The 13,692-nt window shown below is 47.7% G+C and overlaps 1 protein-coding gene across 2 annotated transcripts in view; it reads left to right on the forward strand.

The window, feature by feature from the left end:
• gfra1a (gdnf family receptor alpha 1a) overlaps positions 1-13,692 on the forward strand; it is a 128,003-nt gene that overhangs the window by 104,648 nt on the left and 9,663 nt on the right. For both annotated transcript variants that reach the window (XM_083923392.1, XM_083923393.1), the window contains one exon: positions 7,571-7,752. In XM_083923392.1, the coding sequence (XP_083779518.1) occupies positions 7,571-7,752 (182 nt within the window). The remainder of the gene's footprint in view (positions 1-7,570; positions 7,753-13,692) is intronic.

Raw genomic sequence — 13,692 nt, forward strand, 5'->3', positions numbered from 1 at the left:
AACACTTCAATACAATACCAGTGTTAAAGACATGATACTTGACACTTCTTTCTTTACCACAGCAAAAAGAATAAAACAGCTCTTGGTACAAAAAATAGGATTTTCTTTTCTTTTTTTTGAATTTTCTGACAGTGTTGATTTTATTTGTGCCTCCTTTAGTTAAAAAATCTGCTTTTTCTTTTTAGCTTTGATACTTTTCATACTTTTAAATGTAGACGTAAAGTTTTGAGTCTCTAAGAAACTTGTAATTACGTAAAAACTGCAAATAAATGAACCAAAAGCCAGAATGAAACCGGGCTTTTGCAGGTTACTGTTGGTCCCGTTTGACGCAGTTTGTCCTCTGATGAACATCGAGTGTGAGAAGAGACAGAGTTTTTGATTCTTGTCGTGAGAAACAGTCAGTGAAGTGTTACGGCGTGATGACGTATAGGCAGCAAGAAGCATTCTCCGAGGCCCAGGTAGTGTGAGTACAGACGGGCCTGGAGGGGGGGACAAGGACCCTAAAGCACGGGGCACGGGACGGAGGCACAGTGGGAGTGCGCTCTTATTATGTTGAAAGTTGAACCTAAACAGAAACAATGAGGGATTTGAAGGGATTCAGATTTTAAATGGGAGATTTGATTTTGGATCCAGGTTTTTATAAATGATTGAATCTCAATCCTCGTGGAAGTGAAACAGAATCCACAATTTGCCGTGGTTGCTTAAATGAAATACTGATGGGCAGAGACACCTCTTCTTCTTCTTCTTCTTCTTCTTCTTGTCCTTCTTCTTCTTCTCCTTCTTCTTCTTCTTCTTCTTCTTCCCACCGTCTGTCTCCTGTTGTTGCCCGTCTGCGCTCACTCAGCTGCTGGGACAAAGAAGCAGCTGCAGGATCGGCTAACTCCATTTCACCCAGTGCCAGCCTACAGTAGCTGCACCCAACAACAGACAACCCTGGCAAGCAGCAACGCCCAACGCTATTGGCTGCTACCATGGAAACACAACGGGACAGGAAGTCATTGTCAAACCAGTCAAAAAAATGTTTTATGGAAAAGCTAGCCTCATGCTAAACAACAAACACCACCCCAGTCAACTTCCTCTTCTTGTCTGTGTGTGTGTGTGTGTGTGTGTGTGTGTGTGTGTGTGTGTGTGTGTGTGTGTGTGTGTGTGTGTGTGTGTGTGTGTGTGTGTGTGTGTGTGTGTGTGTGTGTGTGTGTGTGTGTGTGTGTGTGTGTGACATGAAAAATGGATTTCCCGTTGCAGGATTAATAAAGGAATTCTTCTTCTTCTTCTTCTTCTTCTTCTTCTTCTTCTTCTTCCTCCTCCTGTTCTTCTTCTTCACCTGCTTCTTCTTCTTCTTCCTCTTCTTCTTCTCCTTCTTCTTCTTCTTCTTCTTCTTCTTCTCCTTCTTCTTCTTCTTCCTCTTCTTCTTCTCCTTCTTCTTCTTCTTCTTCCTCTTCTTCTCCTTCTTCTTCTTCACACGTCCGTCTCCTGGAAACAGAAGCACACTCGATGATGTTTAGTCTCTGGTAATTGTGTCTCGAGGTGAAATCACAGAGTTCGAGGTGCGCCGTGACCTCACTAATGACTCAATTAGGTATTCGACTGATGGAGCAATCAGCCACGCGGCGCCTCAATCAACCAACCAACCAGTCGATATGTTCCTTTAGTAGCTGCGTGCTCGAGAAGATGCTGTTCATTCAAAATCATGCGCCTGAGTCACAATTAGGGGGGTGAGTTTGGGTCAGACGCACCGTCTCTGCTCTCTTCCACGCCCTCGTCTGTCCTCCGCTCCGGTATCTCCTCTGTTCTTCTCCCTCCTCTTGTTTCCTCTGCTCTGTTGTGTCTCCACCAGTCGGGGTTAACGAGGTCTGCCGCGGATAATAAGGGCCGCCCCAATCAGTCCGTGTGTGTGTGTGTGTGTGCGTGCCGTAGATGTCTTTGCTTCTGCATGTTCACATAGTTTTAAATCAGTGCTGGAGTGTGTCAGTGTGTGATTTTCATTATCAAAGGGGGTTAATGTGGGTTAAAAACGAGCGCTCTGGATGTGTCTATTGTTCACCGTAGTGAGCGACGCGAAGGGCGGAGCAGAGAAGACGCCTCCTCTGAAGCTTCATTATCAGTCTCTGTTCTGTAGTTTCTGGTTTTACCATCACACCCGCTCCCTTTCACCAGTTCCCCAGCTCGTGCTCCACCTCAGTTCTTTCAGGCTCATCCCGTCTCTCCGTCTCCGTCTCCGTCTCCGTCTCCTCCGTTCGTGTCCTCCCTCTCTCCGCTCTCATTAAGCTTGCTCAGCAGTAAGTGGAACTGACAACTCTGAAGCTCCTGACACACGCCGGTTACAGGGTCATGACTGGGGAAAGAAAGAGACAGAAAGAAAGAATATGGAGAGAGGACTTTCTGTTTTACTCATGCTGCACTTTGGATGTTGTGTTGTTCAGAGCTGGAGGAGGAACGACACGGACAAGCACAGACAAAGAGCACGTTTGCACGCAAACTATTATCAAAGCAATTCATCATGAAACAGTCAAGCAAAATAATCTTTTTCTAGATTTTGTATTATGTCTTTTCACACCTGTATAATAATAATAATAACTTCTTATATAGCGCCTTTCATGGTACCCAAGGTCGCTTAACAATGGGGGGGGGGGGGGGGGTTAGGGGTCAAAGTACTTGGTGAAAAGAAATGTTTTGAGGTGCTTTTTGAACGTAGGCAGGGACGGGGCAGAGCGGACATGGAGTGGTCGGCTGTTCCAGACTGTGGGAGCGTCGACAGAGACAGCCTTGTCCCCAAAAGTCCCTTACCTGGTGCGGGGGGGGGCAGCAGGTCCTGGTCAGAGGAGCGCAGGGAGCGTGACTGAATGTAGGGGGGGGGGGGGGGTCTGTGAGGTGTTGTGGTGAGAGTCCATGTAGAGATTTGTAGGTGAGCAGGTGGGTCTTGTAGGCGATGCGTGACTTGACTGCTATACTATTAACCCTGTATGGATGTGATATGATTGCGTTCATTGCGTTCAACAGCTTTATTATGTAGTTTGATAGTCAGTCGTAACCATAGACCGTATAAAAAAAGGACGTAGCGTCTCCGTCGAGGTGTGCGTGTGTATATGTGTGTGTGTTTATACGTGTATGTGTGTGTGTGCGTACATGCGCGTGTGTGTATGTGTGCATGCGCGTGTGTGTATGTGTGCGCGCGTTTGTGTGTGTGCATGTGTGCATGTGTACGTGCGTGCGTGTGTGTGTGCGCGTGTGTGCATGTGTGCGTGTGTGTGTCTGTGCGTGTGTGTGTATATGTGTATATGTCTGCGTGTGTGTGTGCGCGTAAGCATATCTGTGTGCTTGTGTGTTTGTGTGCATGCGTGTGTGCGTGTGTGCTCTTGTGTGTGTGTGTGTGTGTGTGTGCGTGCGTGCGTGCATGCGTGTGTGTGTGTGTGCACGCATGTGTGTGCGTGTGTGCTCTTGTGTGCGTGCGTGCGTGCGTGCGTGCGTGCGTGTGTGTATGTGCGTGTGTGCGTGCGTGTGTGTGTGTGTGTGTGTGTGTGTACCTTCTTCTTTCTGAGCACAGTTCTCAGACCTTGATAGTGAGGATATCTTGTGTGACTCTGGTTCTGGTCATCACTTCTTAAAAAGTGCTGTCGAGGGTCCGGTTTTCTTCCAGGGTTTGGAACAAGTGAGCGTAGGTGGGTTGTTGTTACGAGGTGACGCTCGTCTCATCTGTCGTGGGCCGCTGTCACACACCCCCAGAATAAGTGATTAGTTGTTGTTGAAGCAGCGGCGGCTCCCACGAGAGCTTTCACTTAAAATAATGAGGAGCGAGTAACTGCGAGCTAATTTGCGAGCTCACAGAGCCGCTGATCAAAGGCAGCTGTGATACGCAGAGGAAATGCATGTGCCATGTAATTGGATGGGGAAGTGCACATGTTTGAGAGAGGAGTTGTTTGTAATTCGTTTTGTAATTTTGATTGATTTTTTTAAATCTCCAAACAAACTCAGAAGTGTTTTTGAAGTGTTTCTGTGACGAGCCTTCATCACCACCGCTGCTCTTTTGTTTTCTGTATCCACCAAACAAAAGGAATCAACTAAGTCCACACACACACACACACACACACACACACGCACGCAGGCCCGAAATACACACACACGCACAAACAGGACCTATAAACATGCAATTAATGGAGAGATGTCAGAGCGAGGGGGCTGCCAGTGACCAGCGCCTGGAGCAGTTGGGGGTTCGGCGCACCTTGGCAGTGCCCAGGAGATGAACTGGCCCCTCTCCAGCCACCAGTCCACGCTTCATTCATGGTCCACACAGTGACTCGAACCAGTGACCGTCCGGTTCCCAGCAAAGTCACCTAAGGACTGAGCTACTGCCGCCCCAAATGGACGTATGACATCCTGAGGTGGAGAGACGGAGGAGCCAGGAAAGAGCCCATTAACACTTACAATACTCATCAGCCTCCTGCCGCCAGAGCAACAAAGCTGCCACTCATACAATCACATATGCAAAAACATAAATATGCACGCTCAGGGGCAAAGTGGCTGGAGCCAATCCCAGCTGACATCGGGCGTGAGGCGGGGTCCACCCTGGACAGGAAGCCAGTCTATCACAGGACACATAGAGACGAACAGAGACAGACAACCATTCACACCTACGGGTGATTTAGAGTCATCAATGAACCGAACACCTGCACGTCTTTGGACTGTGGGAGGAAACCGGAGAACCCGGAGAAAACCCACGCAGACACGGGGACAACATGCAAACTCCACACAGAAGGGATTCGAACCAATAACCCTCTCACTGTGAGGCGACAGTGCTAACCACGATGCACTGTGTCGCCCTTCATCTCTTTTGTCACGTTGCACTTGTGACTTAAAGGAAACCCACGTTGAATGTTTACTTGACAGACTTGAAAGGCGCTGTGACCGGGGCCGACGTCATACGGAGACAGAGCCGTTATTATTCAGGCAGGTGCTCGAATGAAACATCACTTACTGGGATCCACCTTTTAAAGAATGCGTCAGTCGCAGGAGTTGTTTCAAGTGTCTGACCTCACAGAGAGAGGCAGAAAGAAAAGAGTAAAAGCAGGCGTCAAATATCTTTGACTTTGATTGGAGACACATAAATTACACCTTGTTACCGTGTTTGTGTTGATTCTTAATTTCAGTTGTGTTAGCGCCTGTGTCTGAAATGTGGAATGACGCATTTTATCGTACAGAAGCGTCTCTAAAGGTTTTCTGTTCATGCAGTCATTTTAAAACACATTTTATAAAGTGTCTACATTCATGCTCATGTGGTGTTTAGCACTGTCGCCTCACAGTGAGTGGGTTCCAGGTTTGAATCCCGGCTGGGGCCCTTCTGTGTGGAGTTTGCATGTTGTCCCCGTGTCTGTGTGGGTTTTCTCCGGGTTCTCCGGTTTCCTCCCACAGTCCAAAGACGTGCAGGTGTTCGGTTCATTGATGACTCTAAATCACCCGTAGGTGTGAATGGTTGTCTGTCTCTGTTTGTCTCTATGTGTCCTGTGATAGACTGGCGTCCTGTCCAGGGTGGACCCCGCCTCACGCCACATGTCAGCTGGGATCGGCTCCAGCCCCCCGTGGCCCCGACAGGGACAAGAGGCTGAAGATGAATGAAAATAAAATGAAAATACAGCAATTTTTTTTATATTTAGCAAAGAATAAAACGACCGGATCCAATGTCTAATATGAATATACCTGCACAGCACGCCGCACATGTATGTATGAATATTTCAGAGGGGTTAAAGAGCCGTTATGCAGATCAGCTCTTCTTTCCTTTAGCACAGCATCAGGGTCATCGTTCACTGTTGGAGGGAAGAATATCATTACGTTCAAACAGCAGCTCAGCTTTCCTCTCTGGTGTGTGTGTGTGTGTGTGTGTGTTACATCAAAGCCATAGAACGCTATTAATAGGGCCACTAATGGACTCTAATGGTAAATTGCCACATCAGCACTCAGGTTTTTGACTGTGTGCTGAATTTATAATGGAGGGAAGTGATAACAAAACTTAAGTACCTTCTAACTCGCCTTTAATTGTGGTTTAGGCCGCTGCAGTATAAAGCTTTATTTTAACATGGGGACTAACAAGCGCGTGATTCATGATAAGATCCGGCTTCGTGCAAAAGGGACCTGCCTGGAATTACGATGCAGTGTTTCTAGTGTGGCTAATAAAACTAATTATTTACCAGCTCAGCGTTTCCTCAAAGCGGACTCATCAACAGATGTGTTTGGAGCTTTTAATCCGAGTCAAACATGACTTGTATGTTTAAAACATCGGGGTCAGGGTGAGCTTGTTGTGTCGTTCTGAATCCCCTGGTTGATCATGGCACAGATAGTCCACCTGCACTAACATTATTACCTGTATAGCATCAGTTTGTTTGCTTTACTTATTATTGGTTTTTCCATTCGTCCTGGAAAACTTGGAAATTTAGAGACTAGTTGTTCAGCCTCGGAGTAGAGCCGCTGCTCCTTAGCGTTGAAAGGAGCCAGTTGAGGTGGTTCAGGATCATCTGGTAAGGATGAACCCTGGGCGCCTCCCTAGGGAGGTGTTCCAGGCACGTCCAGCTGGGAGGAGGCCTCGGGGAAGACCCAGGACCAGGTGGAGAGATTAGATCTCCACACTGGCCTGGGAACGCCTCAGGATCCCCCAGTTAGAGCTGGTTAATGTGGCCCGGGAAAGGGAAGTTTGGGGTCCCTGCTGGAGCTGCTGCCCCTGAGACCCGACCCCGGATAAGCGGATGAAGATGAGATGCTGTTCAGCCATAGAAACACCTGGAAAATGACTGAAGTCGCTGTCTGCAACATTTGTTTCATCCCCCGATAAATCATCCAGTTTTAGACAAAACTGCGCCTCTACATGCACCTAGAGCTTGTTGTTTGTTTCGCCCGTATCATCCTGTCCACTCAGCGCAGTTCACAGTTAATGCACACGCAACAGATCCCCCCTCCCCCCTCGATCATGTGACACACGCCTCAAGCTAGCATACCCTAATGACGTCTATCTGTGAGTAAGTTAGCCAGCCTACCTCCATGTAGCCTGTACTCCATGCTGTTTATCGATGAGAGAAGACACGGGCGCATTCACAGGAATCTGGTGCACGTGCACACGCCACAGATCCCCCTTCCCCCTCGATCAACAATACCACAATACATATCACAGGCACAAGCCTCAAGCTAGGCATACGCAGTTGCTATCTGTGAGTAAGTTAGCCAGCCTACCTCCATGTAGCCTGTACTCCATGCTGTTTATCGATGAGAGAAGACACAGGCGCGTTCACAGGAATCTGGTGCACGTGCACTGACGAGCACTCGATGGGAGAGAGCGGAGGAGCTTGTGGTAGAGGGGGAGGGGCGTGAGAGTTGGAAACATTCAAAATCAAGTCAACTCCATCTGCCCGACTTGTAGTCTTGGACATCTTTTAATTGTATTTTAGCCCCTCACTCGCCTACATAAACCAGACCTTGACCCTTGATAGGATAAGCTGCACGGTCTGACACTCAAAAGTAGGTTTACCAGATGTGAATAGGAGCAGAAAACCCCTTCAGCTAATTAGTTTTGACTCTCGCTCTCCCTCTGCAGGTAACGCCATCCAGGCCTTTGGGAACGGCACAGATGTGGGTGTGTGGCAGCCGATGTCCCCCGTCCAGACCACCACCTCCACCACCACCCCCTACCAGAGGAACCGCGAACGCAACCCAAACACCATCGACAACAGCATCAACACAGACCCCGGCATCTACCACTTCTGTGGCAGCCTGCAGGTGAGACACACACGCACGCACACACACACACACACACACACAAACACACACACACACGCATACACACACACACACACACACACAAACACACACACACACACACACACACACACACACACACACACAAACACACACACACACACACACACAGACACAAACACACACACACACACACACTGCTGTACTCATCTTGCATTCGTGTTACAGCATCAACATGTTATGACTCATTTATCCTCCACTTATCCTTTTCCTGTACAGTATTTGTCCGATCAGCGTGTCACTCCAGCTGTTGTGTGTGTGTATAGATCCCTCTGTGTGTGCGTGTGTGTGTGCATGCGTGTGTGTGTGTGTGTGTGTCTCAGCCCCGTTGTGCCCAATAAGACTCTGAAAGTGTATCTCTCAGTTGGAGCAGCCTCTCCTGCTCTACAGGAACAACAGTTATCTGGCTGATGAAACAGAGGGATTACAAGCAGCAATGCTGAACACCGGTGATGGGCTCCTCCTGGGTCAGGGAGGAAGTGGGGATAATACTGTCATTACCAGCAGAGCGATGGCGGGGACTCCGACAGCTATTTCACATCTAATAACACTGCAACCCCACGAAGCGTCATAAAAGCACTGAAGTTATCGGTTTCCCGTGTTTACAGAAAAATCCTGCAGCAGTTTCAAACTGAAACCCCCCTCAATCATTTCAGAGTCAAACTATAAACATCACTTTTTATGTTGTTGCTATTGTTTATGGCGCTCCACGTGCATTACGATGCAGAGCTGCTGAGCTGGTTTTGTTCCTGCACAGGAGACTTTTGTCTGTATTATTGCCTGCAAATATTTCAACACATAAACAAACACTTGATAATATCTTTATTCACTTTTCAAAACTCTGTTATTAGGCCCTGATTAGACAAAGACGATCTACAAAGGAAACACTAAAGTGGCGTTGCGTTCTCACTTTTTATTCTGCGTTTAGACGAGCGTCTTTGGGGGAAATCTGCGTGCACACGGTGACGCAAAAGTGTGTGAATTGGATGTAGTGTGCACGTCAGGTGTGTAGGTGGAGCTGTGAAGCACTGCCACACAACAGCACCCAGAGCTGGTGCATGCATAGAAACGTCCTCCTCCTTCTTTCCCTAACAGCGGAGAAGCAGGACGCCGACTGTCTGAGGCCGTACGGTCTACATGGATTCAAACCTTTACCTCATGAAGAGCGCCCCTGTCTGCGGCCGTACGGTCTACAGGGATTCAAACCTTTACCTCATGAAGAGCGCCCCTGTCTGAGTCCGTACAGTCTACAGGGATTCAAACCTTTACCTCATGAAGAGCGCCCCTGTCTGAGGCCGTACGGTCTACAGGGATTCAAACCTTTACCTCATGAAGAGCGCCCCTGTCTGAGGCCGTACGGTCTACAGGGATTCAAACCTTTACCTCATGAAGAGCGCCCCTGTCTGAGGCCGTACGGTCTACAGGGATTCAAACCTTTACCTCATGAAGAGCGCCCCTGTCTGAGGCCGTACGGTCTACAGGGATTCAAACCTTTACCTCATGAAGAGCGCCCTGTCTGAGGCCGTACGGTCTACATGGATTCAAACCTTTACCTCATGAAGAGCGCCCCTGTCTGAGGCCATACGGTCTACATGGATTCAAACCTTTACCTCATGAAGAGCGCCCCTGTCTGAGGCCGTACGGTCTACATGGATTCAAACCTTTACCTCATGAAGAGCGCCCTGTCTGAGGCCGTACGGTCTACATGGATTCAAACCTTTACCTCATGAAGAGCGCCCCTGTCTGAGGCCGTACGGTCTACATGGATTCAAACCTTTACCTCATGAAGAGCGCCCCTGTCTGAGGCCGTACGGTCTACAGGGATTCAAACCTTTACCTCATGAAGAGCGCCCCTGTCTGAGGCCGTACGGTCTACATGGAGTCAAACCTTTACCTCATGAAGAGCGCCCCTGTCTGAGGCCGTACGGTCTACAGGGATTCAAACCTTTACCTCATGAAGAGCGCCCCTGTCTGAGGCCGTACGGTCTACAGGGATTCAAACCTTTACCTCATGAAGAGCGCCCCTGTCTGAGGCCGTACGGTCTACAGGGATTCAAACCTTTACCTCATGAAGAGCGCCCCTGTCTGAGGCCGTACGGTCTACGCGGATTCAAACCTTTACCTCATGAAGAGCCCCCCTGTCTGAGGCCGTACGGTCTACATGGATTCAAACCTTTACCTCATGAAGAGCGCCCCTGTCTGAGGCAGTACGGTCTACAGGGATTCAAACCTTTACCTCATGAAGAGCGCCCCTGTCTGAGGCCGTACGGTCTACATGGATTCAAACCTTTACCTCATGAAGAGCGCCCCTGTCTGAGGCCGTACGGTCTACGTGGATTCAAACCTTTACCTCATGAAGAGCGCCCCTGTCTGAGGCCGTACGGTCTACATGGATTCAAACCTTTACCTCATGAAGAGCGCCCCTGTCTGAGGCCGTACGGGCTACATGGATTCAAACCTTTACCTCATGAAGAGCGCCCCTGTCTGAGGCCGTACGGTCTACATGGATTCAAACCTTTACGTCATGAAGAGCTCTTGTGATTATTTCCCTCCATCACTGATGAACTAATGATACTTGATGTTTACATTGTGGTCATTAGTGTGCTGTAGTTAGAGCAACTTACGTTATATTTCACAATAATACCACATTGACTTAGTGTTAGCTTAGCAGTGTTAGCTTAGCGGGCATTACTTTTTCACTGTGTTAAGCTCGGCAGCCTCATGCTGTTCACTGTGAGACGAGTGTGAACCAGAACTGAGCGTCTGTTGGGAACAAAGTCCCCTCTGTTCATGTTCTTGATCCAGTTCAAATACTGTATCTCACCATCTACTCGACCGATTGGTGCAGTAATGTGTGGGTTCCAGATATGACATTTTATTAACTTTGATAATCCCGTCACCATCATCAGGTCAACATTTCAGTTTGCACCAATCATCAGCCACACAGACTATGTATTATCTGCCTATTAGCAAATGTCAGCATGCTAGCTAAACTCTCACTCACACTCAAAATTATGTATTTTATATATTTGGCAGATAATTAAATGGTTGGCGGTGCCCACATGCTAAACATAAACGGTGAATATGGTCATATCATATCATACCTCGTCATTACAAGTGTGCCATCGTTAGCGTTAGGCTGAAAGCACTGCGTCACAGAGCTGTGAGCTCGGCTGTAGAGTCCAGTGTTTAGTGTCTGCATCGTCTCTGTGTGATGAAGAGCGAGTGAGAGGAAGCTTCTTCTTCTTCCTCTTGAGTTTGTAGAGGAAAATAAAATCCTAGAAGGACTGCGTTTCCTTTTTTCATCACACAGCAGAGCCCACAGCAAAGCCACCGCAAATAAAACAACACACACACACATGCCAGAACAGAGAGGCACACACACACACACACACACACACACACACACGCACACACACAGTATGAAAGCCCCAGGGCTCCATCAGCCTGCTCTTATGAATAGAGTTGACTCCCAAGCAGGCAGGAAGTGCCCTGGACAAATATGGAAATCCACCACATGCTAATGTGACTTTTCAGAACAGGCAGGTATTAGGGCAAAGCCAAACCACGTGGACACAAGGCAGGAATGTGTGTTTGTTGACTTACAAATCTTTTGGAGTTGGAAATGAGCTGTTGTTGTTGCAGTTGTTTAATATTAAAGGATGCAGACAAAGGTTATTTGGTTTTCATATGCATGTAATCACAAACAAAGCTTTCAAAGTACACGAGTGATCCAACTTAAAGGCTCAGTTTCAGCCTGATTCAGGAACAACACTGGTTTCTACACATCTGGCCTCATCTGGCAGATTTTAAAGTCGCAGTCTGCAACATTTGTTTGATCGTATTCACTGAAAATGACACTCTGCTCCGAGAGAACAACATGAATCCTCTGGTTTCAGAAAAAATAACGGGCCTTTACGTGCATCTAGAGCTTGTTGTGTGTTTCGCCCGTATCATCGTGTCCACTCAGCGCATTCACAGTTCGTGCACACGCCACAGATCCCCCCCTCCTCCCCCTCGATCATGTCAATATCTCAGTCCATAGGTGACTCGGCTGGGAGCCGTAGGGTCGCCTATTCGAGTCCCTGTGTGGACCATGAATAGAGTGTGGACTGGTGGCAGGAGAGGTGCCAGTGCATCTCCTGGGCACTGCTGAGGTGCCACTGCTCAGGACGCCGCTCCATTGGCAGCCCCCTCGCTCTGACATCTCTCCTTCGAGATTAATAAAGGAATTCTTCTTCTTCTTCTTCTTCTTCTTCTTCTCTTCTCCTCCTCAAGAGCTAAATGACGTTAGCAGAAGTCAATAAAATCCATGCCATATCAATGAGAGGGCGCGTTCACAGGAATCTGGTGCACACGCACTGACGAGCACTCGATCGGAGGGAGGGAGGAGCTCGGTGGTAGAGGGGGAGGGGCGTGAGAGTTGGAAACATTCAAAATCGAGTCAACTCCATCTGCCAGACTTGTAGTCTTGGACATCGTTTAATCGTATTTTAGCCCCTCACTCGCCTACGTAAACCTTGGTGCATAGACTAGTTTGAAACTTGACCCTTGATAGAGAGTCAACGCCATCTGCCAGACTTTCCGACTGCAGCTTTAAGATGCTGTATCCAGCCAAAACACAGATTGATGTAAAAATTGAGTCGACATGGATCCACAGAACTAGAGGTATTCTCTCTAATGTCACCGGCTCCAAAAAGTATAGAAGTCAATGAGAAAATGAGCCTACTTCTCACTTTATTTATTACCTCAGTAAACATTTCCCTAATGAGTTTATGTCTCAATCTCCAGTTTCCAGTCTCCTTCAGTGCAGCGTGATGTTCATTTAGTGAATTATGGTCCATTTAGAGTCAAACAGACCATAAAGCAGAGGAGGCTGTAGGGCGCGGATAAACAGACGGCGTTATCGCGAAACTCTCAACGTGCCCTCAGGATTTCAGACTTTGGCAACGAGCTGTAAATGTTTATTTTCCTTATGATCTCTCAGTGTTTCTAACTGAGATGCTTGAAACTTTTAATGCATCTAAACAACGATTTTCTCACACCCCAGACCACTTTTGAAGCATTTTGTTTCTGGGTTGTTCGTAGATCTGTCGGCTGCTCCGAGAGGACAGAAGCAACATGACCAGAAGTGACAGCAAAACATGTCTTAGCTGGTTCTGGTTCAGCTGGTTCTGGTTCTGTTTGTTCGGGTAACTTTGTACTCCCACGCTCACACTGAGCAGGAGAATCACGGCCAGGCGCGTGGTGTCACTAAGGCTCCGTTCAAACTTCGGGTCGTAACGCACAATTCTGATTTATTGCTCAGATTCGATTCTTGTTTGTCTGTTCACATTACGTCTTTAATTGTGGCCTGTCCACGGATTGCTGTGTGAACAGCTCACGCTCCTGAAGTGACCCGCATGCACAGTTGATCATTGATGACATCACGCCACAACGGTGTTTACAGAAAAGAACGTACTTTCGATAACAGATGTGTTACGATAAGACCCTTTAAGTCGAGCTTGCACCGAAGTCTCCCCCCAAACACTAATGAGGTCTAAACTTCACTCTCCCTACATGGGCGGCCTGCTTCACTGCTGTCCTCCATCTTTGTTTTATTCTGTTTCTGGCTCCTGCCTCTGGCACACTGTTTTTATAATCAACTTTATTTTTCATTCATTTACAGAACAGTGCAGCTTGGGTCAGAATGACGTCAAAGTCCCATTAAATGAGACCTGGCTTTTCAGATTGAGGTGAAAAAATCAGCACATTTAAAAGTCACCATAAAACATGTCAGATTAAATGCTACTTTAGCTGTTCACACTGTCAAAAGCAAATCAGATACAGATATACATATATCTGTATATGTCATATACATATGAGCGGAAAAATCTGATTCAGTAACTGCAGTGTGAACGG

Source organism: Echiichthys vipera, assembly GCF_963691815.1.
Source record: "Echiichthys vipera genome assembly, chromosome: 11".
Classification (NCBI taxonomy): domain Eukaryota; kingdom Metazoa; phylum Chordata; class Actinopteri; order Perciformes; family Trachinidae; genus Echiichthys; species Echiichthys vipera.